The 23,354-nt window shown below is 47.3% G+C and overlaps 1 protein-coding gene across 5 annotated transcripts in view; it reads right to left on the bottom strand.

Annotated features, from left to right (window-relative positions):
* MYO19 (myosin XIX) overlaps positions 1-23,354 on the bottom strand; it is a 35,185-nt gene that overhangs the window by 2,462 nt on the left and 9,369 nt on the right. For 2 of the 5 annotated variants that reach the window (XM_012648689.1, XM_012648691.1), the window contains exons 7-23: positions 16,956-17,088; positions 16,229-16,298; positions 15,633-15,735; positions 14,827-14,923; positions 14,615-14,691; positions 12,856-12,958; positions 12,244-12,415; positions 10,048-10,121; positions 8,781-8,902; positions 8,066-8,179; positions 7,632-7,808; positions 7,109-7,261; positions 5,984-6,091; positions 4,950-5,020; positions 3,028-3,110; positions 1,096-1,262; positions 842-971 (exon numbers count right to left, since the gene is read on the bottom strand). In XM_012648689.1, the coding sequence (XP_012504143.1) occupies positions 842-971; positions 1,096-1,262; positions 3,028-3,110; positions 4,950-5,020; positions 5,984-6,091; positions 7,109-7,261; positions 7,632-7,808; positions 8,066-8,179; positions 8,781-8,902; positions 10,048-10,121; positions 12,244-12,415; positions 12,856-12,958; positions 14,615-14,691; positions 14,827-14,923; positions 15,633-15,735; positions 16,229-16,298; positions 16,956-17,088 (1,954 nt within the window). Of the gene's footprint in view, positions 1-841; positions 972-1,095; positions 1,263-1,654; positions 1,764-3,027; positions 3,111-4,949; positions 5,021-5,983; positions 6,092-7,108; positions 7,262-7,631; positions 7,809-8,065; positions 8,180-8,780; positions 8,903-10,047; positions 10,122-12,243; positions 12,416-12,855; positions 12,959-14,614; positions 14,692-14,826; positions 14,924-15,632; positions 15,736-16,228; positions 16,299-16,955; positions 17,089-23,354 lie in introns of those variants that run through there. The other 3 variants (XM_012648690.1, XM_012648692.1, XM_012648693.1) reach the window with 3 other exon arrangements.

Below are 23,354 nucleotides of genomic sequence, written 5' to 3'. Positions count from 1 at the left end.
AAAGAAATTATTGGATGGTAGGATTTTTCCTTCTCTTTAAATCTAAGTTTATTCTGATTTGTTTTGGTACAGTCATATTTGGAAAAGTGGTTTTCCATTAACTACTACTAATGCATTTAGATTCTATTAATAGAAAATTTAAAACCTTAGAAACATAAAAATCACCTGTTATCTCACCAACCCAAATGGTTTTACAGTATTTCCTTACATAATTTTTTAATCCCTATACCCACAGAAACAACACGCCCTTGACGTGTATTTTGACAAGCAGGTATGAACATATTGAAAGCAGTTTTCCATTAAATTCATAATATTCTTCAAATACTTAGCTGTATCATAGGGATGGTCCATAATTTAGGCGTGACTCCACTGCTGTTAGATATCTGGGTTATTTCTAATACTTTTGTTTTGCAGTAAGACTGTCATCAACATCTTGGTTCATACATCTTTCCCTCTGATGAGATCCTGTTGGCTTTTACCTTCTCCTTAAACTCATCTCAAGCCCTGGAGCCCAGCAGGTGATGATTTGAGTTGTAATAAAGGGAAAAAAATGTTGGCATAAACAGCCATTTAAGTCTGAGAAAGACAAACTTTTAGCCTGTACTACCTACAGAGTACTCTTATTTGTGGTGTGATCTGGTTTCCACGGAACTGGAGAAATGTTATGGGCGAAGTGGACAAGAAATTTGAATATCAGTGTACCACAGGGACATACCATCCACCTCTTCAGGCTGGAACAGTTGGCTTCAATAGATGGGCACTCAATGAGCAATGTTTCAAAGGAAACCACTTTCATGGGCATCTGTGTACAATCACCGACAGGGCTCCCCGCCCCACCTACCTGACTGGATGAGCACAGCAGCTCGCCTCTGCCTCTGTTGCTTTCGGTGCTGGTATCGCCTCCAGCTACCCTGGATGCAGCGGGCACACTGCTCCAGCACCTGGGCACGCCCGTGTTCCAGAATCTCCAGCTGGAACGAAAGGTATCCACTGAGGTCCTCAGGCTCTCCTCCCCCTTCCCTGAGGAGGGCCCAGACCCTGTCCTGTTGAGAACATGCAGCTGGCTCCTGTAATCTCATCCCCAAACCAGCTTACCACAGAGTCTGTCATGAACACCTTGGTCCTGCCACAGTGCACTGGGGCTGGTGTGGCCTCATCTGAGTCACCAGGTGTGGCTGCTGCCTGAGTTAGAGCTGGCAGAGTGTGGAGAATGTCCTGGAGAAGAGGTTGAAGTGTGGCCTCCTTGCTGTGTGGAGACCGTTCTGGGGAAGGGGAGATGGGCCCCATCAGTGCCTGGTCTTCTCTACATGCCTCTGTGGCCTTAACTGGCTTTGGCCTTTCTGCTGTGCCCTGGGGTGTCCAACAGCCTCCATTGCCATGGGTCCCTTTGGACAGGCTGGCAAAGGGTACTTAATGCCTAGAAGAGTGACCCCTTTGAACCTGGAATCTCAGGCTGCTCAGCCAGCAGCAGTTTCTAAGGCCCCAAACATCCTGATGGCCAAACAGGGAAGCCAGGCCACTCCCTCAGCCCCTCACTCCCCACCACGTATGGGAAAAGGGAGAACAAGTCCCAGCCCTGTGAAGGCCCAGTGGGTTCCACTGTCTGCCCTCCCACACTTCTCAGGGCTGACTCCTGCAGAGGGAGGATTTACCTGAGGGCTCTGACCACCTTTAGCTGCCCAGTGCCTCTCTGGAGACAGAGGCTGCCAAAGGAGATGCCGGAGATGAGAAACAGCAGCAAAATCAACCAGGGGCCAGAGGGGCTTTGGGTAAGAGACACAGAACAGAAAAGCAAACCATGGAAGGAGGGGGAAGAAAGGAGAAAGGGTGAAAGGAAGGTGATAAAACTCTGCCCAAGAGGGGAGAAAAACAAAGCAGAACTGTCTCAACAGGGTCTGATGGGCCCCAGGGCATGCTGGGTGGGAGGGGGAGCAGCTGCTGCTTCTCCCTCCACCTGTCCCTGAGCCTCAGCACTCCCCTAGCCTCAGTTACTCCCACATGCTGACAACCCCAAAATCAGGGCCACAGGCCAGACACTTCCTTTGAGATTATAGCTTGCCCCAGTCCCTTGCAGATGCCTCCACTGGATGACTCCAGGGACTTGGAGCTCAGGTCTGCCAGGGTAGGGCTCATCAGCTTCCCCAAACCTCTCTTCCTCTTGTCTTTCCCCACTAGCCAGGCCAAGTTAATTTTCTTCTTTCTTCTCCCTCTACATCTAATCAAGTGCCTATCAAGGCTGACCAGTTTCTGGCTGGGCATGGTGGCTCACGCCTATAATCCCAGCACTCTAGGAGGCCAAGGAGGGTGGACTGCTTGAGGCCAGGAGTTTAAGACCAGCCTCAGCAACATAGCAAGACCTCATCTCTACAAAAAATAAAATAACAACAATAACAAAAAGGCTGACCAGTTCCTTCCAAATGTTTCCTGCCTGTGCCCACATATTTTGCTTCTTTCTTCTTGGGCAACTTCCCAGCCTTACTCCCATGGCCCTCCATGAGGCTCCCAGAGTGGTCTCCAGAAAGCAGGAGGCTGACAGAATCACTTGCTCCCTCTCCTGCAGTATCCCCATCTGTTCTGAGAATAAAGTCCAGGTTCCTAGACTGGGCCCCACCTGTCACCCCAGCCTCACCTCCCATTCTCTGCCCCAGTGAGCCAGGAACACTGAATGGCCTGGAGCTCCTCACACCCACGCTGCTGTCTCAAGCCTCCAGGCCTCTGTTCAGGTAGTACCTCTCTCATGTGGAACACCCTTCACCTAATCCAATTTATCCTCAGATATCACCTCTTCCAGGAAGCCTTCCCTGATTCACACCTCCCCAGCACCATCCACAGCATTCTGTTCATAGCTCTGCCTTTCCCCTTTCCACATTGTCTTTTTCAGTTGTTTTCCCCACTGAACAAAGACCATAAGGGCAGGGCTGTGTTTTATTCACTTCTGAGCCCCCAGCCCCTAACCCTGAGATGGCAGAGGGTAATCGCTCAGTAAACTATGGTTGAACAAATGACTAACAAATGGGCCTCACTCACCAGAGCAGCTTTTGCCAGAGAATGTGCGAGGACGGAGCCTTCTTAGTAACTCATATCTTTCCACAAAGTTCTGGTGAGAGACCCTGGAAGCCAATGCATGGAAGAAGAGAATGCCTTCATCTGTGAGTCAGGTACATCTGCTCAACAACACAGCAAGGTGCTCCCCTATCCCCACTGAATAGATAAGGATGTAGTTCTAGGCTGGCGCAGTGGCTCACGCCTGTAATCCTAGCACTCTGGGAGGCCATGGTGGGAGGATCCCTTGAGATCAGGAGTTCAAGACCAGCCTGAACAAGAGCGAGACCCTATCTCTACCAAAAATAGAAAAAATTAGCTGGATGTGGTGGTGCATGCCTGCAGTCTCAGCTACTCGGAAGGCTGAGGCAGGAGGATCGCTTGAGCCCGAGTTTGCAGCAAGCTATGATGCTGCCACTGCACTCTACCTGGGGTGACAGAGCAAGACTTTGTCTCAAAAAAAAAAAAAAAAGTGGTTCTAGAGAGATTAATAGGATTACTTAGTGGGAGGCCTACAGAGACCATTTTAAATTGGGTCTGCTCTTCCTGCTGCCTTGCTGTACCAAAACAAAGCATCCTGTTCTTTTAATAGGGGATTTACAGCCTGCCTCTTTCCGAAGGACAGACCTTTCTCCAGGCAACTAGACCACTCCTATCACACAAATATGCTTAGCCATGTCTCCCATCTGACCTCTGACTCCAAAGCCTCGGCCACATCCTCCTGATTTCTGTTCCCCTTCAAGGCAATACTTCTCTAAATAGCTAATGACACCTGATAGCTGTACTTCCTCCTCCCAATCACCTGTCAGCCCTCCTGAGTCTGGCTTCTGTCCCCGACACTATACCAACATTGCTCCTGTCACAGCCATCAGCAGACTCCACCAAATCCAGTGGTCTGTGTTCAGTCTCTCTCCTACCTGGCCCCTGGGCAGCAGTGACCCCTCTCCCTTATAGAGCATTCTCTCTCAGCCTCCAGGACACACATGACCCTCTGGCTTCCTCCTTCACCCACGATTCCTTCCAAGTTGTCCTTGCTATCCACCCTCTCTAAATGTGGGGGATGGAATGGCCTCGGAATGGCCTAGGACTCCTCTCTCTATAGGTGATTTCCTCCTTGCTTGAGGTGCTATAAAACCCATTGAGGACAGACCCTCAAGTGCCCCTCCAGTTCTTTTCTTTACTATCCTGGCCACTAAACTACCAGGGACTCTCCAGTTATTAAAGCTCTGCTGAGCCCTGAGCCTGTCTCACAGCTATGTCAAACCTAGCAAGGTCATAAAAGAATTCCTGACCCTCTACCCTAGGCCTTCCCCAGACCAACCCATTTTAGTAAGCTGTCTCTTATGGCCTATAAGGCCCTGCGAGTCTGGCTCCTGACCCCCTCTCTCCTACTCTAAGTTCTCTGTGGTCCAGTCCCTTTAGCATCTCTTGGTTCCTGACCTAGGAGCTTTATGGTCGCTGTTCCCTCAGTCTGGAATACTCTCTCCTCCACCAGATCTTCCCAGCCTGGCCCATTCCCTTCCCCTAAGCCTGGGCTGTTTAGAGGGGCCCTTCCCTGACCAGCCCAAGGATCCTCTTCCCCTGTTAAGTCTATCTAATAGCACTTATTTCTTTCCTAGCTCCAATGATACTGTATACTTATTTTTCTTGTTTCCATAGGAATATAAGCCCCAAGAGAGCAGAGATTCGCTTCCTTCTTCACTAACATATTATCAGAAACTGTGCTGGGTACAAAATAGCGCACAATAGCGAATAGATAAACGAAATGGGTGCTGCTCCTTGAGCTCCAGGTTGACGTCTACCGAACTGCCCCATCCTCTTCATCTCATCCCGCTCTGAGTTGGGCTCGAGTCCTGAGCTCCACCCTGGCACTGGCCCTGCCCCCAACAGTGATCAGGCCCACTCACCGGATGGGGAAGCCGGCGGCACTGATGTGGACGGTCTCCACGAGGCCACAGGCCTCCAGCTGGCTCAGGACCTGCAAGGGTGGAGAGACAGGGAAAGCATCTGCAGCGTGGGGGCAGCAGGCCAGAATGCCATTCCTTCTGTCCTTCTCAGGCCCTGGTCAGCATGGAGCTGCAGGCTCTCCTGAGGTCCAGCTAATTGGGGTATCTCCTTGGGGCCGGAAGATATCAAAGGACTTTGAAAATAATCTCCCTGCTAGAAAGGGACCTGGTAGTCCCAAGTCCCATCATCTAATACACAGCATCTGGTACAGCTGGGGCAAGTGATGGTCCTGACTCTGTTTTATCACTTCCCTCCGTGGGATGATGATTTACTACTGTACAATGCAGCCCAACAAAATTTCTAGTTTTGATGGTTTTTATTATTTGCAGGCATTAGAGTGGTTCATAGCTAAGGGGCAGGGAGGGTTATACTGTGAAAATTTTTCTGTGACCTGAACCCAGGTCTTTACCATACAGCCGTGGTCCTGGTTACAAACCCTAAGGCCACATCTACCAGGTGACTGGGACACTCTTCAGCACTGTCCAGCACTCACACCTCATCCACATCCCTCGGAGCCTGGTACCCCAAGAAAAGGGCAGCTGCTAGCCAGAGTCCTTTTGTGCAAATTAGAAAAAACAATACCTCCAATCAAGAAAGGCTGTGCTGTGCATGGAGTGTAAGGTGACACAGACTTTTAGCTAATCACAAAAGATCCCCATTCCTCTGGGTAGTTTCAGTCTGTCAGGACACATGGCTTGGCGAGTAGAGAGCAAGATACACTGGGGCCCCTACTCGCTGCCCTGGCCAGGCCACTGTGCACAGACCACACAACCACACACGATTGCCCTGCCAGATGAGCCCTCCCTAATGTAAGCCCCAGCATGAGAGACCCACTCTGTTCACTCCCTTTGGAGTGATGTCCTGCCCTTCATCCCTCTAGGGCCTTGGCCACGTGGGGCTTGGGGCAAAGCAGCTTTGGCCCAGTGTTAATTACCTCCTCCCGGAGGAAGGTCTGTGCCTGGCCCTGGCTGTTAGGCTTGATGCAGCGAATGTAGTGCGGTGTGGTGCTGTGCAGGACCTGCAGGAGCTGCTCCAGGGAGGCCTGCAGATGGGAGAGACCATGGGGTCAGGCGGGGATTGGGGCTGCTCAGAGCCATCAGCTGGGCCCTGGCTAGTGACTACATCAGCGCCTCCAGGGGCTCTCCCCAGGATCCTGAGACCAGGATTCTCCTGTGCCTGGAGATGACTGGAGGCTTCACTGTGCCAAAGCACACTCCTCTCCTGACCTCCCAACTCTCCACTTCTGCCTCCAGGGACCCTTCTGAACCTGTGACCCTGCCCTAATTGGTCTCTCTAAATCTGATCTCATCATCACCTCTACCCCCAGGGCAATCTTCCTAGAAGAGAACAATCTCATGGCCCCCTGCCATTCATACAAGCAAAAGCTGTTATTGTGAAGCCCATCCTGTGTGCTGGAGGCTGTGCCAGGCAGTCTGCTGCTGTGTCAGAGCTCAGTCTAATGGGCCACACACACACTGATGGGTACCCTCAGAGGTGTGTCTGAGGCTAGGGCAGGGAAGTGGTAGTCAAACCTGGTTTCCCAGGGTGCCTCCTTCAAGGAGAGGACGATAAGGCTGAAGTCTGATGGATGAGAAAGACTAAACTAAGAAACGTGGCATGGAGGGTGGAAATGAGGTGGAGTTGAAGGGGCGGTGGCCGAGAGCATCCCAGGAAGGTGGAGCTGAGGGCTGAGGGAGGGTAGAAAGCAGACAATATTGAGAGAGGTGACAAATCTGCTCTAGCTGAGGACAGGATTTGAGCAGGAAGCTAGAGTTGGGAATGGGCCAGATCACAGAGGTTCCTGTAAATGCTGCTCTCCCATGACCACCCTATCAGCACCCCACTGTGCTCCCACAGGCCCCCTAGACTTCCTGTCATATCATCATACCTGAGTATTTGTCTGTTTTCTGTCTCAATCTTCCACACTGAAGTATAAATTCCATGGGGTCTGGGACCACATCTACTTGGCTCACCGCTCCTCCCAGGCTAACACCTACTCTGGGAGGTGCTCAATAAACATTTGGAACTCAGCACCTCCCGTTACCACCACCAGACCCACCTTGAACTTGGACACCACGGTCAACACAGGGGCCCTGCTCTGGCCAGAGGGCTCCTCCTGGGTCTTCTCTTTGGGGTTAATCGGAAACAGCACCATAAGCAGTGGGTCCTGGGATTGCTGCAGAAGTATAGTCAGGTCAAGGGGCACAGGGTCCTGTTGGGAAAGGGCAAGGGCAGCAGGTGAGGCAGGTGGAGCTGCAGCCCAGGGCTCTCCGTGGGCTGGCCACCCCTGCCCACCCAAGCTGCAGAAGACAGGGCTTCAAGGGAAGGCAGGGCTTGAGTTCAAGAGCAGAGCTGGTCCATTGCATGACCAGAGACCTGGAAACCGAATCTAACACAGATCATTTTCAGGAAGATCATGCTTGATTAGCAGAGACCATAGGCTAGTGGGCCCAAGATGGTGATCCTGGATTCTGACAGGATTTTCAGGAGCGCAGATGCATGGTGGGAAACTACTATGTATGTGTAATGGACTCAGCATCTCATTTCACCCAGGCCCCAACAGGACGTGGTCCAGTCCTCACCTTGTTCTTCTCCACCAGGCCTGCTGTGTGGTACCGCACAGGCCCTGCATAATGCACCACGACGAAGCTGGGCTCCCGGCTGAGCTTATTGTGGCCCAGGCATGGGCTGCCTGCTAGGGCACTCTCAATGCGTGTCTGGAGCTGGGCTGCACTGCTTGGCCGATTGAGGCGGCATTCCTGTGGGGTGGAAGTGGGCAGTCGGCCACAAAAATGAGATGGTCTCAACCACAACTCTCACTGTCCTCGCCCCATGGCCCCCACTACAGCAGAGTTATCACAAGCATCACAGTGAACCCAAGAGGAGGAAACAGAGTATTAGCAAATCCATTTGGCAGAATGGGAGAGAAAAGCACAAGAGGGTACAGGAGAGTGATCAGGGCCCCAGAAAAACCAAAGACCAACTCTGGTGCTCAGCTCACTAGCTACCCTCCCACCTCATTTATGAGGGCACAGATGCTGATGGGACTCCCCTCGATGAGATCCAAACAGGCCTGGTTGTCCTGGTAGTTGACAAATGACCACTCCAGGCCTTCAACTGTGTATTCCTCCTAGAGAACAAAGTGGGGGTGGGCTGGGAGAAGGCAGCTGCAGTCTGAGGTCCAGATGGGCCATCTACAGCTGGCTTTTGTACCACAACGTACTCCAGAACAGCATCAAAGAAGGAACAAAAGTATATGAAAACATTACACTCCATATATATAATTATTAGTCAATTAAAAATAAAATAAAGGCTGGGCACAGTGGCTCATGCCTGTAATCCCAGCATTTTGGGAGGCCAAAGTGGAAAGATCACTTGATGCCAGGAGTTTGAGACCAGCCTGGGCAACACAGTGAGACCCTGTCTCTACCCAAAAAAAAAAAAAAAATTGCCAGGTGTGGTGACACGCCTGTAGTCCCAGCTACTCAGGAGGCTGAGTGGGGAGGATTGCTGTAGACAGGAGTTTGAGGTTATAGCGAGCTATGACTGTGCCACTGCACTCTAGCCCAGGTCAAAAAGAGTGAGACTCTGTCAAAAATAAAAATTTAAATTTAAAATAAAATAAAATAAGGAACAAAAGGCTTCTAGTCAGAACCTGGGCTGGGGCTGGAGGGCCAGGAAGACACAGGGGATCCAGGAGAAGGTCTGCCCCACCTTACCCTATCCCTCACCTGCTGCGCCCGTAGGTAGTGAGCCACAAAGTGCTGCTGCAGCTTCTCGTTGGCGTAGTTGATGCACAACTGTTCCAGACTGTTGTCAGGAAATGACTCAAATCCATACACATCCAGCAGGCCTGGGAGGATGGCAGAGAACCCATGGGGCTACTGCAGGGAACAGATGGAGGGTAGGGACCACAGGAACCCAGAGTGGCTAGGCCCTTGCTGGCGCCTCATACTTGGCAGCCTGGGGATGAGGCTGAGTGAACAGGACAGCCAGGCATGGGCAGAACATACCTTCCCCACCCCGACCCAGGGTGGTTCTCATCTCCATCCCATCCCCCCTCAGAACTTACAGCAAGCGGGAAGACCAAATGAGGTATAAGGGGCAGCCCAAAACATCAGGCCTATTTTTGAGTCTGAATTCTCTGGTCCTCATAGGCCTCTCTTGTGAGGAAACCAAGTCCCAGGGAACATTTTCCATGTCAAATCTAGTTTGAAGGGCCTTGGTCTCAACAGCCTAGTTGGTGCCTAGAATTCCACCATTCTATAAGCAAACTGCACTGGGGTCTTTAAGCTACACTTCCAACCTTAACTGACTGTCCCACCCAGGATTACAATGATGCTGGCCTCAGTCATGTCTCCCAAGTCCCTTCTAATCTGGCTCTTTCTCCCATCCCCCACTGCTCTCCTATGATTGGAGCTGTGTCTCTGGGGAGAAAAGGAGCCTTTACAGACAAGGCACTCTCTGAGTGTGTCTGCAGAGCTATGGACAGGTCAGACGTGGGTGTCAGAGAGCAGGAATCTCGCTCAAACACTGGTGAATGGATGGGAAGAGGAGGCAGGAGAGCAAAGCAGCAGCTTCCCTGAGTCACAGAGTGGACCCAGGGCTCTATTGTTCTTTTTCTTTTTTTTTTTTTGAGATGAGTCTGGCTCTGTTTTCTGGGCTACAGTGCCATGCCATCAGCCTAGCTCACAGCAACCTCAAACTCCTGGGCTCAGGCAATCCTTCTGCCTCAGCCTCCTGAGCAGCTGGGACTACAGGCATGTGCCACCATGCCCGGCTAATTTTTTCTATATATATATATTTTTAGTTGTCCAGATCATTTCTTTCTATTTTTTAGTAGAGACGGGGTCTTGCTCGTTCAGGCTGGTCTCAAACGCCTGACCTTGAGTGATCCACCCGCCTCAGCCTCCCAGAGTGCTAGGATTACAGGCGTGAGCCACCGCGCCTGGTCTATTCTTTTTCTTGAGTGCTCCCAGCAGGGTGGGTCCTTTTTACCTATGAAAGTGGTCCATGAGCCTGGGTCTGCACAGATGCTGCTGTTGATCACTGATACCAGCCAGTCAAACAGCCTGTTGGCAGTAAGAGAGTAGACTGGTGAGAAAGGGTCAAGCTGAGTCAGAGGGTGGTAAAATTGCTCCATGAGCCAGGGTACCACACCCTGGAGGGCCCTGTATTCTAAGCCTCATGGGTCAAAGGCGACATCCTCTTCTGCTTCATGCCCATCCTGTCTTGACCTACTACATATGCAGGCTATGGGTATGCATGTCCCCAGGTACACACAAACCTGTCCTGTCCTCTTGGCAAGACTAAACACAGGATAAGCTCAATTCCTGGGCTAGGCAGGGACAGGGTCTGCATCAGTCAGATGGCCCGACACCCAGCTGGTGTCTTGACTAGAAGGGGCTGAAGGGCAGGTCTGGGTGTGGTTTGTAAACAACTGAGTTTACTGATCTCCCCTGCAAAACTCTACGTGCAGAGCCCAGAGCTCAAGGCCCTGCCACATCCCCAACTCAGTCCTGTACAAGTGGGCCCCAAGTCACCTGAGGTCAACAATAGCATCCTCTACTCTGGAATCCACCCCCAACCCAGAGAAGATGAAGTTACTACACAAGGTGGTGACACGTACACCATCCAGAGGTTTCTTCCTTCCAATTTTTCTTAAAGTAATTGCTCTGTGATTTTTTTTCTATTTAGTAAATACTATAAAATGGCTCTCTTTTTGCAACGGGGACTTCGAACACCGATTTGAGGTACAAAAATGAATGACTTAGTGTTACAATGGCTTGATGGTTTCCATGTATAAAATGTTCTATGGTTAGAAGCCCACTCTATCTGTGATTGACACATTTTATCTGCTTATTTTGTAGTAACTTGTAGGCAAAGGCTTTAAAAACATTTGACCTGAAATTCTCTTTTTAAAATTTTATTTCTTCTTCATTTTTTTTTTTCTTTTTAGCCTTGAATAGCTAAGGATAATCCTTTTCTTGTTTTTTTTTGTTTTTGTTTTTGTTTTTTGGAGTTAGGGTCTTGCTCTCTTGCCCGGGCTAGACTGTAGCAGTATCATCATAGCTCACTGTAACCTCAAATTCCTGGGCTCAAGTGATGCTCCTGCCTCAACATCCCAAGAAGCTGGGACTACAGGCATGCGCCACCATGCCCAGCTTATTTTTCTATTTTTTTATAAAGATGAGGTCTCACTATGTTGCTCAGGCTGGTCTCAGACTCCTGGCCTCAAGTGATCCTTCTACCTCAGCCTTCCGAAGTGCTAGGATTATAGCAAACGCACCTGGCTTGACCTGAAATTCTGACCTGAAATTAGCTTTGAGGCAGTGGTAGGTAACTAGTCTCTTGCTGAAATAGATTCAGTCTGGGACCAGCTACCCTGGGCCATTTTCAACTCAGAAGATCCTGTTCACTCAGCAGTGCAAGAAGGTCATGAAAGCAGGGGACCCTCTTCCTAGAAAGGTGCCCAAGGTCCTATATGCACAAGCACACACACCCATTTTCACAGTTTGTCTCATAATTTCAGAGGCTTCTGGGCCCTTTTCAGCTCTTACAGGGACCCTGAAGATTCTCAGAACCTAAGGTGAGAAATCATCCTTAACCACATGGCCAGAGGGTACAGGTACCCATGTAACCCATCAGGAAAAGGTAAGGACCCCCACCTTCACCACTGTGCTGGGCTCCCACTTGTGGCACGCTATGTTACCCAAGACTGCGGGCTAAGCCTCTGGCTCTACGACCATCTATCAAATTTCCCAGGTGACTACAAAGGCCTAAGTACTAGGGTACAGGAAGACAGAGGAGCCTATTCACCTAAAGGTCTGAACCTGGAACTGCCAAGGCCCCAGATCCCTTTGGGAGCCTGCCTTGCCAGTGGAGAGCTGAGCAGGCTTTCTTCATCTAGTGCCAAGGTCAAGGCAGGTGCTTGTTCTGTAATAATGAACTGAATCTGGCCAGGAATGTGGCAACTTGCCCAGGAAATACTCTGAAACAGAGGCCAAGGGCATTGCTCAGGGAAAACCTGCGAGCCATGCCCTGCTGTCCCCAGGGGTCTGACGAGCACGGAGAGGAATCTGTTTGCTTTATCTGGCATCCCCCATCCTGTGCCTATTGCCTGATGGTATGTGGTTTAACCCCAGACAGGAGAAGAACTTGCGGGTAAGGTATAGTACCAGAGTAACTGCTCACCTTGCATAGACCAGTTTGGCCACACAGTCTCTGCGGGTGTCACACTCGGTTTGGGAGCAGGGCTTCCGGAACACCTGTTGCTGCCTGCCTGCTCTGATGGTTCTAATCCGCAGTGTCTCTAGCAGCATGTCCTCTGGGAGCTGCAGCAGCAAGGCTGATGTCCTGACAGAGCCTGGGAGGGGCGAATCCTCCTTAAGCAAATCACCCTCCATCAGAACAGTGCTCTTCATGAGGCACTGTGAAGTCATCACAGAACCATGACTTTCTCAAGAGGACAGAGGAAACCTAGGTTTTGATGGGCAAAGAGACTCCACTAATGGCAGAGTCAAAACCTGAACCCAGGACTTCTATGTTCTAGTCCACACTGCCACATGTGTGACAAATCACTTTATAAACCCTGTGACTCTTGTATTCTCATCTGTAAGATGAGGATGATACTATCTGCCTCACCAGAGATGGGGTGGGGCATAAATGATCCAGGGCAAGGCCCTAAGGTGGATGGCTTAATCAATGGCATCATATTCAAAATTTTACCCTCTGACCTCCCATTAATCCCACCAATGCAGCCACCAAGCTAGTTCTCTGACAAACCCTGCCTGCCCTGAAGCCCACCTGGCCCCTCACACTTGGCATTGTCCATCAGTTGGCAGGGCTGGGCTTCATCCTCTGAGTCAGCAAACCGGATATTGCCAAGGTGCAGCAGCCCAGCGAGGACCTGAGGGGCAAAAAAGAATGGTCAGGGGCAGGGGAGGACATGAGAGGGCCCATCCTGCGGGTGGAGAGAGGCTCTCCTGCCAAATGTAATCATGGCAACAGAGGAAGGACGAAATTCCCAATTATTGCCCAGTTGTGCCTATCTCTGCCAGGCATAATTCTTTACAAGTTATATATATCACCTCATTGAACCGTTTCAACAACCTATGAGGTTGTGCTATGATGCCCATGACAGAGATGTGACCATGAGACGTTAATTCGCAGGTGAGGACACACTTTTTCTGAGGAGAAAGGTGGAATTAGAACACAGTCTGACTACAGATACCTCCCAGGGCAGCCAGTGGTCTCTCCATTCCACCTCCTATCTGTCCCTTTGCCTCCAACTCTCTAGGAATAGACTGTGTGGGAACACCACTCCTCTGTTAGATGTGGGCCAGGTGACTTCTGTGTGTCTGCCAGGAGCTTCTCTGGCTCTCTTTAGCCATTCTCAGCACCGTTAGGTTTCTGACAGCCCAGCCTGGGGGAGGAACTGTGATCTTGGTCTCTGTACAGTGGGTGCCCTTTCGCCTCTGCACTCAACAATCCACAGAGATAAATCCTCAGGGGCTATAGAAAGGAGATGCCCCCGTCACCCAGGCCCAGCAACTTCAAAACCCTTAGGCCTGATACTGGGAGAGCAGAGCCCCATCTGCCATTCCTGCCTGGTCCCAGGGAAGGCTCTTCCACATGCTACTGGCCTTCTGGCCACAACTTACCCCAGGAAAAGACTGCTATGCCCAGTGGGCAGTGTGGCTGTGGCCGAGATCATGCCACCTCCAGACCGGCACTCCTGCCTGGATTCCTAGTGTTGTCCACTCACCCTGGGCTTGTCCCCATGTGCTGTCCTTCTGGCCAAGCTCTTACCGGGCAGTGTCCGTACTATGTATGATACCCTCCCTGCCTGAGCTGCCCCCATCTGGAGGGCAAGTGCTATCGCCCTGCAGTGGCTTTCTTGTCCTATTGCCAGCCTATCCTATCTGTCTCCTCATGGTGCTCTGGTGGGTGAGGAAGTGAAGAGGGTGGGAGGAGGAAGGGAGTCAGCCCTGTCAACAAAGACAAAAGGGAGAAAGGAAGCCCCTAGTGGGGATTGGAGGAGCTCAGCTCACACCTGGGTCAACACCATGTGTGCTGGGAGTAAGGGAAGGGGAGGAGGAGAGAGGTGGGAATTTGGAATTACTACGTCTGTTACAAACTCACTCTGTATCACTTAGTGGTGTCTGACCTTGAGCAGGTTACTTTAGCTCTCTGGTTTTCTAAGGCATAAAATGAAAATAATCTCCACACAGAGGACTATTGAAAAAACCAAGTGAGCTGAGAAGTGCAAACATTATTTTTAAGTTTTAATGTGTTACACGAACATGTAGAAGCAATACTGTAGTAATAACTGACCCAAGCACCTTGCTGTCTGACCCCTGTGGATCACTATCCTGTGTACGTATCACTGTTCTCTATGCCCCCGTCCATCCTGTCTCCAGGCTCAGCAGCACAGAGGGGTGGTTGACTCCTTGAAGACTGCACAGATGTCCTAGGCGCTCAGGGAAAGACAGAATCACAAGTCCAGGGAAGGGCTCTACCCATTGTCTCTACCAAATGTAAGTGGCATGGCTTTTTTTCTGACCTTAAAGATGTTGTTCTGGGTGGGGGTGTCGATGCCCAAATGGAGCATGGCTTCTCTGGTCACCTCAAAACAATCCTCTGAAAAAGAATCCAAGTCACAGGCCACTGTCCGGGTAAGAGGTCAGCAGAAGCAGCAAGGGGTGAGGCAGGCCCAGTGCAGAGTAGGTGGGCACTGCTGGGCCAGCCCAGGGTGTGGCGTGGGGATCCCCCTACCTTCTAAGGTCCTCTCTGGGTTGGGCAGCCAGGAGAAGGCAGCTCCCTTGGGGAGGTGCCACTGGAGCCTCTCATCCTCGCTGGCTCCTTTGCAGATCTGTGGGGAGGGGTGGGAGGGTGGCTGAGGTGAGGGTGCAAGGGAAGCCCTGGCCTGCATAGGCCTGGGGATGGGATGACAGGAGTAAGAAATGGTAGCAATATCATAAGGCTGAGAGGTCCCTTTAGAGAGCCCAGGGCAGGCATGGGGGCAAAAGAAGTAACACAGCTCTGGATGCCTCCAACCTGATGCCAAAAAACTCTGTTCTGGGGAAACCTGCAGTCTGATGAAGAAAGCACAGCTCCTGCCCAGGGTGCCCTTAGTCTTGACTTGGGAGGAATACCCCATATGTAAGGGTACTCCCAATCTGAGAGCAAGGGAGACACACTATCCATGCCTTTGGGGACCTCCAGGCTGATGGAAGAGGCACAAGTCTAGGGAAGCCCTCATTCTGTTGGAGGAGACAGTTGCCACTCTAGGAGAACACTCAGTCTGGTAAGGGTGACATGGCTTCCACCTTAGAGACACAGTCCCAGCCTTAAAGACCTTCTGGTCTGATAGAGGAGGCAAAACATGCCCCAAGGACAAAACTGTGCTGGGAGCCAAGGTCCAGTGTCCTGCATATAAAATTTGCAGGAATAAGAGGTGGCACTGCTGAAAGCCAAGTGAAGGGGCCAGGCATGGCACATCGTGGGGGTTTGTGGGGATGAGAGACACAGAGCCATCCTTGCCTGCATCTGGGGGGCTGTGGGCCTCACCTGGCACATACCTGGTAGAAGATGTGGAAGTTCCTCTCACTGGAGGCCTGGCAGGCCACTCGAGTTTTCTCCAAGAGGTAGGTCTGGACTGCAGCTCCGGTCATCTGCTGGGCCCTGGGCATATGCAGGCCAGAGCCTCTTAGTTGCCCGTTAATTCCACAGCCATTTATTCAGCACTTACTGTATGCCAGACTGACACTACCTAGCCAGCCCCCACCAAGCTCTACCACTTAGCCAACGGGTGTACGAGGGCTGGGGACCACGCAGAATGTCCTTGGGTGACCTGAAACATTCACCTGCATGCAGCTCAGGTGGGCAGGCCAAGACCTCTATACATTACTTTGCCCCATCCCAAGACAGGAGCCAGGAGGAGCATACAGGCCTCTATGAGCACACTGCCCGGGGTCCCTAAGGTGGGAGTACCTAGAGTTCTCCAGTTCAAAGATCACCCTCAGGGGTCACAGATCCTAAAGAATCCCATAAACATGCATGCCAGGAAGAGCAGGGTTTTTCCGATACAGGTGGCCCAGCCTAGACACTGTCCTGGCCACTTTCAACCCCCTCGCACCCCCATCCGCCCACCAGCCAGAGTGACAATAGCTATTACCTGTTCAGCTGGAGCTGGATGAACTTCCCAAAGCGACTGCTGTTGTTATTCCTCAGCGTACGCGCATTCCCTACAGATCACACCTATGTTTATACCACTCCCCTAGGTTTACAGAATTCTCATGGGCCAAAGTGGCTACAGGTCTGTGGGGGATCATATCCCTATCCTCAAGTCACCTAAAAGGCCCCTTTGTCGGTTTTCATGTTGCAGGGGATAGGAGTAGGGAATGGGCACTCAGGCTTGAGTAAGTGGGATTCAGGAGAGTTAGAAGAAACTCCTGGCAAGGAACTGGAATGAACAAGCCTAAGCAGTCAGGGACTGTCTTCTGTGAAGGGAAGGTCAAAAACAAGCTGTCACTACTGGCTTTAGCCCGTAAGGTACATCTAGGCTCCAGTCCCAACACGGACACTAATTCCTGTGCATCCTTGGATAAGTGCCCTTCCTTGAACCATCAGGAAACTGGATAGAAAGATAGGAGCCACAGGTCCTCTCCAGCATCACTGTCTCATGTGCATAGGCTGGAGGGGGGAAAATGATTGAATGCACCACCCCTATTAGAAGGTTGCTGAAGGGTACCTGGGAATTGGTTGGGGATCCAAGACAGTGAAGGATACACTCATCCTCCAACCCCCAAAGAGGGGGTCTCAAAGCATTGTCTCTCTCTCTGAAGGTAACAAATCCCAAAGGAAATGGGACTGAGGTAATGTGCAGATGACAACGAGCTCACCAAAAGCTTCCATGACAGGGTTGGAGTTTAGGATCCTCTGTTCAATCCTCTCTGCAATCTTGTGGCTCTCCCAAGATGTGGGTGAGGCAGCCACCACAGCATAGAACTTCATCAGGCAGCGGGATGTCCATGTCTGTGGCAGAAAGAGCCTTGTGAGAGCTGTATCGATGTTCCCTCCCTCTTATAAGGTTCCCTCTGAGGGAACCATGCTCACCAGAGCTCTCTTCTCCACCATGCATGTTGTCAACCACATGGGTGCATGCCAAATTCAACTCTGGCCTTGAGCAAGGCACTTCCCTTGTATCTGTAAATTGGGGGTGCAAATCTCTGCTTCTCCTAGCTCTGCCTCAGTGTCCCTGAGGCCTCACAGCTAATGCTGATTCCTCTGTGGCAGGTATTGAGCTACAGAGACTTTCTGTGCATTTTCTTACGAACTTTACAGATGCAGGTACAATTACACACTGTTTTTAAAATGATGAAACCAAAGCATAGAAAAATTTTAAAATTTATTGAAGATCATACAACTAGTTAATGACAGGGGTCTGATTTATAGCCAGGCATACTAATTATAAAATTCATACTCTTTTATTCTTAATCAGCTAAAGTAAGATGTATTTTCATTTGAATTTCTAATTGTTTGTGGCTAGGACATAGAAACATTTGTTGCTAGGGGACAGAGATATAATTAATTTTTATATATTGACCTTACATCCTATCACCTTGGTAAACTCTACATTTTTTTTTTTTTTTTTTTTGAGACAGAGTCTCACTCTTTTGCCCAGGCTAGAGTGCCGTGGCATCAGCCTAGCTCACAGCAACCTCAGACTCCTGGGCTCGAGTGATCCTCCTGCCTCAGCCTCCCAAGTAGCTGGGACTACAGGCATGTGCCACCATGCCCGGTTAATTTTTTCTATATAGTTTTTAGTTGTCTGATTAATTTCTTTCCATTTTTAGTAGAGACGGGGTCTCGCTCTTGCTCAGGCTGGTCTCGAGCTCCTGAGCTCAAACAATCCGCCCGCCTTGGCCTCCCAGAGTGCTAGGATTACAGGCGTGAGCCACCGCGCCCAGCCTACACTCTACATTTTAGTTGTAGTATCTTTTTTCTTTTTTTTAATTCTTTAGGTTTTTCTATGAGGTTGGAGATGTTCCCTCTCTTCTGTTTTCTGAAAGAGTCTGTGTAGAATTGGTAACATTTCTTCCTTAAATGTTTGGTAGAATTCACAAGGGAAGCCACCTGGGCCTAGAGCTTTCTCAGTGGAAAGGCTTTTAACAATGACTTAAATTTCTTTCATAAATAGGAGATATTCAGGTTATATATTTCTTCTGTATGACATTCAGCAGTTTGTGTCTTTAAAAATATTCTTACATTTCATCTAAATTGTATAATTTACTGGCATAAAGTGGTTCAAATATTCTCTTATCAATCTGTAGAATCTGTGGCAATGTCTACTCTTTCATTCCTAATACTGGTAATTTTTGTCTTTTTTCTTTTTTTATAAGTTTGACTGGAGGGTTATCATTTTACTCATCTTTCAGCCCTTTAAAGAAGGTGGCAGTCTGCAAGGCAGGGAGAGCCCTCACCAGAACGCAATCATGCTGGTACCAACCCACCTTGGACTTCCAGTCACCGGAACTGTGAGAAAATTTCTGTTGTTTCAGACAACCAGTCATGGTATTTTGTTAAGGCAGCCCAAGTTGACTAATACAAGGTGGAAGCTCAGATTAATGATTTGAGTCCTTTATTTTTTTCTAAAATACATAATAAAATTCTTTATTCTTTTCTTAAAAATGTAAGCATTTAATACTACAAATTTCCTCTAAGCAATGTTTTTCTCAAAAGCACATATTTTGATATGTTGTGCTTTCATATTTGTTTAGTTAAAAATATTTTATAATATCCCTTGTGATTTCATCATTGACCCATAAGATATTTAGAAGTGTGTTGTTTAGCTGGGCATAGTGGCACAAGCCTATAGTCCCAGCTACTTGGGAGGCTGAGGTGGGAAGATCACTTGAGGCCAGGAGTTTGAGTCTAGCCTGGACACCATAGTGAGAACCTGTCTCTTAAAAAAAAAAAAGAAGTGTGTTGTTTAATTTTCAAATGCTTTAGGATTTTCTAGATGTCTTTGTTATTTATTTCTAGTTCAATTCTACTCAGCTCAGAGAACATAGTTTGTATGGTTTTAATCTTTCCCAACTGAGATTTGTTTTATGGCTCAGAATTCAGTCTATATTGTAAATGTTCTATATATACTTGAGAATGCTAGAATCTCAAATTATAATTTTATGTATTTCTCCTTTAAATCTATCAGTTTTTGCTTCATATATTTTGAAACTGTAATTAGGTACATACACATTTAAAACTGTTTCTTTTTTTTTTTTACTTTGAGGCACAGTCTCACTCCGATGCCCTGAGTAGAGTGCTGTGGTATCAGCCTAGCTCACAGCAACCTCAAACTCCTGGGCTCAAGCAATCCTCCTGCCTCAGCCTCCCGTGCAGCTGTGACTACAGGCACACACAATGCCCAGCTAATTTTTATATTTTTCGTAGAGACGGGATCTTGCCCTTGCTCAGACTGGTCTTGAACTCCTGACCTCAAGCTATCCTCCTGCCTTGGCCTCCCAGAGTGCTAGGATTACAGGCATGAGCCACCTCGCCCGGCCTAGAACTATTTCTTCTAGATGAATTCTAGGTGAATTCACCCATTTATCATTTTGATATGTCTCATCTTATCCTCAGTAACATTCTTTGTTCTAAAATCTTTGCTCCATATTAATGTAGCCACTTCAGCTTTCTTTTGTTAATGTTGGGATGGTTTATCTTTTTCTATCCTTTTACTTTGAACTTATCTATCTCTTATAATTAGAGTGGTTTTCTTTAAGATATCATGTAATTTGAGTCTTGCCTTTAAAAAAAAATCCAATCTGACATTCTTTGCCTTTCAATTGGAATAAGTAGATCACTTACATTTAATGTAACTATCACTATGGTTAAATTTAAATCTACCATCTTGGGCCGGGCGCAGTGGCTCACGCCTGTAATCGTAGCACTCTGGGAGGCCCAGGCAGGCGGATTGTTTGAGCTCAGGAGTTTGAGACCAGACTGAGCAAGAGTGAGACCCTGTCTCTACTAGAAATAGAAAGAAAATTAGCTGGACAACTAAAAGTATATATAGAAAAAATCAGCCAAGCATGGTGGCACATGACTGTAGTCCCAGCTACTTGGGAGGCTGAGGCAGGAGGATCACTTGAGCCCAGAAGTTTGAGGTTGCTGTGAGTAGGCTGATGCCACGGCACTCTAGTCCAAGCAACAGAGTGAGACTCTGTCTCAAATATAAAATAAAATAAAATAAATCTACTATCTTTTTTTATTTCATGTGATCTTTTATTGCCTTTGATTAAATCTAGTACTTTTATGATTTCATTTTATCATATAATATACTGTTATTAATACCATTTTTACCTTAGTGTGAATTATCCTTTTTTTTTGAGACAAGGTCTTACTCTGTCGCCCAGGCTGGATAGAGTGCAGTGACATCATCATAGCTCACTACAACCTCAAATTCCTGGGTTCAAGCAATTCTCCTGCTTCAGCCTCCCAAGTAGTTGGGACTACAGGTGTGCACCACTACACCTAGCTAATTTTTAAATTTTTTTGTAGAGACAGGGTGTCACTCTTGCTCAGGTTAGTCTCAAACTCCTGCCCTCACACAATCCTCCGGCCTCAGCCTCTGAAAGTGCTAGGATTATATACATGAGCCACCACACCCGGCAAGATTTTACAACTCCAATGCTCTTGATTCCTTTGTATATATCCAAATATTTATTTGGTTTCGTATTCCCTTGTCCTAAAGAACTTCCTTTAACATCTCTTGTAATGCAGGTCTGTTGGCAATGGATTCCCTCAACCTTTATTTGTCTGAAAAAATCTTTATTTCACTTTCATTTTTGAAAGATATTCCTGCTCATTAACAGAACTCTAGATTGACAGATATTTTCTTTCAGTTCTTTGGGCTTGCAGTTTCCGGCAAGATGTCTCTTGTCATTCTTATCTTTGTTCCTTTTTATGTAATATTTTCCTGGTTTCCTTTAAGATTTTTCTCATGTTAGGTTTTCAGCACTTTGACTATAATGTGCCTAAATGTGTTTTGTTTGTATTCATCCTACGTGGTGTTTTCTAAGCTTATTGGCTCTATGCTCGCCATCTTTTGTTAATTTTGTAAATTATTACTTCTGATTCATATTCTCCCTATTCTCCTGGGACACCAATTATATGTACAGTTGACCCTTGAACAACACGGATTCGAGCTGCACAGGTCCACTTACATGTGGATTCTTTTCAACAAATGTCTCCTGCCTCATCTTCCACCACTGTCACCCCTAAGACAGCAAGACCAACTCCTTTTCTTCCTTCTGCTCCTTAGCCTACTCAATGTGAAGACAATGAGGATAAAAACCTTTATGATAATCTACTTCCACTTAATAGTTAATATGTTTTCTCTTTCTTACAACTTTCTTAATAACATTTTCTTTTCTCTTACTTTAAGAATGCAGTATATAATGCAAATAACATATAAAATATGTGTTAGTCTACTGTTTATGTTATCAGTAAGGCTTCCGGTCCATAGTAGGCTATCAGTAGTTAAGTTTTTCAGGAGTCAAAAGTTTTAAGTGGATTTTTCAACTGGGTGGGGAATAGGCACCCCTAACCCTCATGTTATTTAAGGGCCAACTGTATAGCAGACCATTTGATATTGTACTACAGCTCTTGCATGCACTTCTGTTTTTCAATTTGCATGTCTACTGACCAACTGTCAAGTTCATTAATGCATTCTTCTGCATGTCTAATCTATGGATAAGCCTGAAGGAATTGTTCATCATGTTTTTAATTTTCATAATTTCCATTTATCTCTTTATAGTCTCCACCTCTCTACTGAAGAGACTAGAAAAATGTTTTCTTGGAGGTACCAACAAACTCATGAGAAAAGTTATGGACATTTAGAGTCCCACAGGTTTAAAATGCTACCTTTGGTGAGGCCCCCTGGTTGAAATCCTGTCTATAAACAAGAGATTCTAATCAGTTGTTTAAAGCCTTATTTAAAAATATGAACAGATACTCAAGGATCATTAACTATTTGGTAAACCTCTTTTACATGAATGACAGATATCACAATAAATGGAATAGGAACTAAAACTCTTAGAATTTAAATTTTTAGCGAATATTAAATATTTGGAGGAATTGAAAGTAAAGAAGAGAATTATTTCTCAGAAGATAAAAAAAGTTAAGAGATGGGAGAACAGGTGAGAAAAATAAGATTATTAGATAATTAACCAAATATCCTACTAATTAGGAGTTCTAGAAAGAGAAAACAAAAGGGATGAAATTATTAGATATAATACAAAAATACTTCCCTGAACAAAAGGACACGAGTTTCCAGGTTCAAAAGACCTACACAAAGTGCCCAGCATACTAAGTGAAAAGACTATACCAAGACACAGCACTATGAATTTTAATACCTGAAAGTTTTGGAAAGAAAAATAAATCACCAGTATGCACTGGGACTCTGAACAGCAATATATAAGGGGAAAAAAACCTTTAAATTTAGAAAGAAAATGATTTCCAATCTGGAACTATAAAACCAAGCCAAAAGATCAATCAGATGTGAGGCAAAACAGATATTTTCAGATATGCAACCACTTAAAAATTTGCCCTCCATGTACCCTGTTCTGGAAACTACTAAAGAACGTGCCCTATAAAAACAAGGCAGTAACTGAAGAAAGAGGAAGCCATGGGCTCCAAGCAATGGGAGATTTATCCCAGGACACCTATCCAGAAGGGAGAGAGATCTGAGAGCTCTAGGAAGGGCATCTCCAAGAAAAAAAAAAGGGACCTGATTTGCTTGTCAGTTGATTTTTGTTTTCCAGCTTTGGTGACAAGTCTGGTAGTGAATGAATAATAGGTATACAAAAACTAAAGTGAAAAAAAAGGAAAATTATTAAGTAGAAGGAAAATAAAAATCATACAAGAAATACATGGCTTTGCTGTGAACAATATGTACATGGTCATAATAATGTAAATACTACATATAAACTTAATTAGAAACTGTGATATTATTACATTGAGTATTTATTTGGGGACAGGGAAATAAGTGATAAATCCTCATTAAAATTGGAAGTGAACAGATAAGGTCCAAAACCAAAAAGTTAGTAACAATTTAAGCACGTGGTTTGGAAATATGAATGTAAACACCCAAATAAACTGATAAAAGATGTGAAAGTAGCTGCCCCTGGAGAGAGGAAATAGGGGTTGAGAGATTGGGGGCAGGTTTGCTGTTTTTCTTTATAAGCCTTGTAGTATTGCTTATTTTTTGAATTAGATAACTACATTACTAGTAAAAA

Source organism: Propithecus coquereli, unplaced genomic scaffold (genome assembly GCF_000956105.1).
Source record: "Propithecus coquereli isolate 6110/MARCELLA unplaced genomic scaffold, Pcoq_1.0 Scaffold291, whole genome shotgun sequence".
NCBI lineage: Eukaryota > Metazoa > Chordata > Mammalia > Primates > Indriidae > Propithecus > Propithecus coquereli.
The sequence above is the reverse complement of the archived record's forward strand: the minus strand, read 5'-3'. Positions and strand labels throughout refer to the sequence as shown.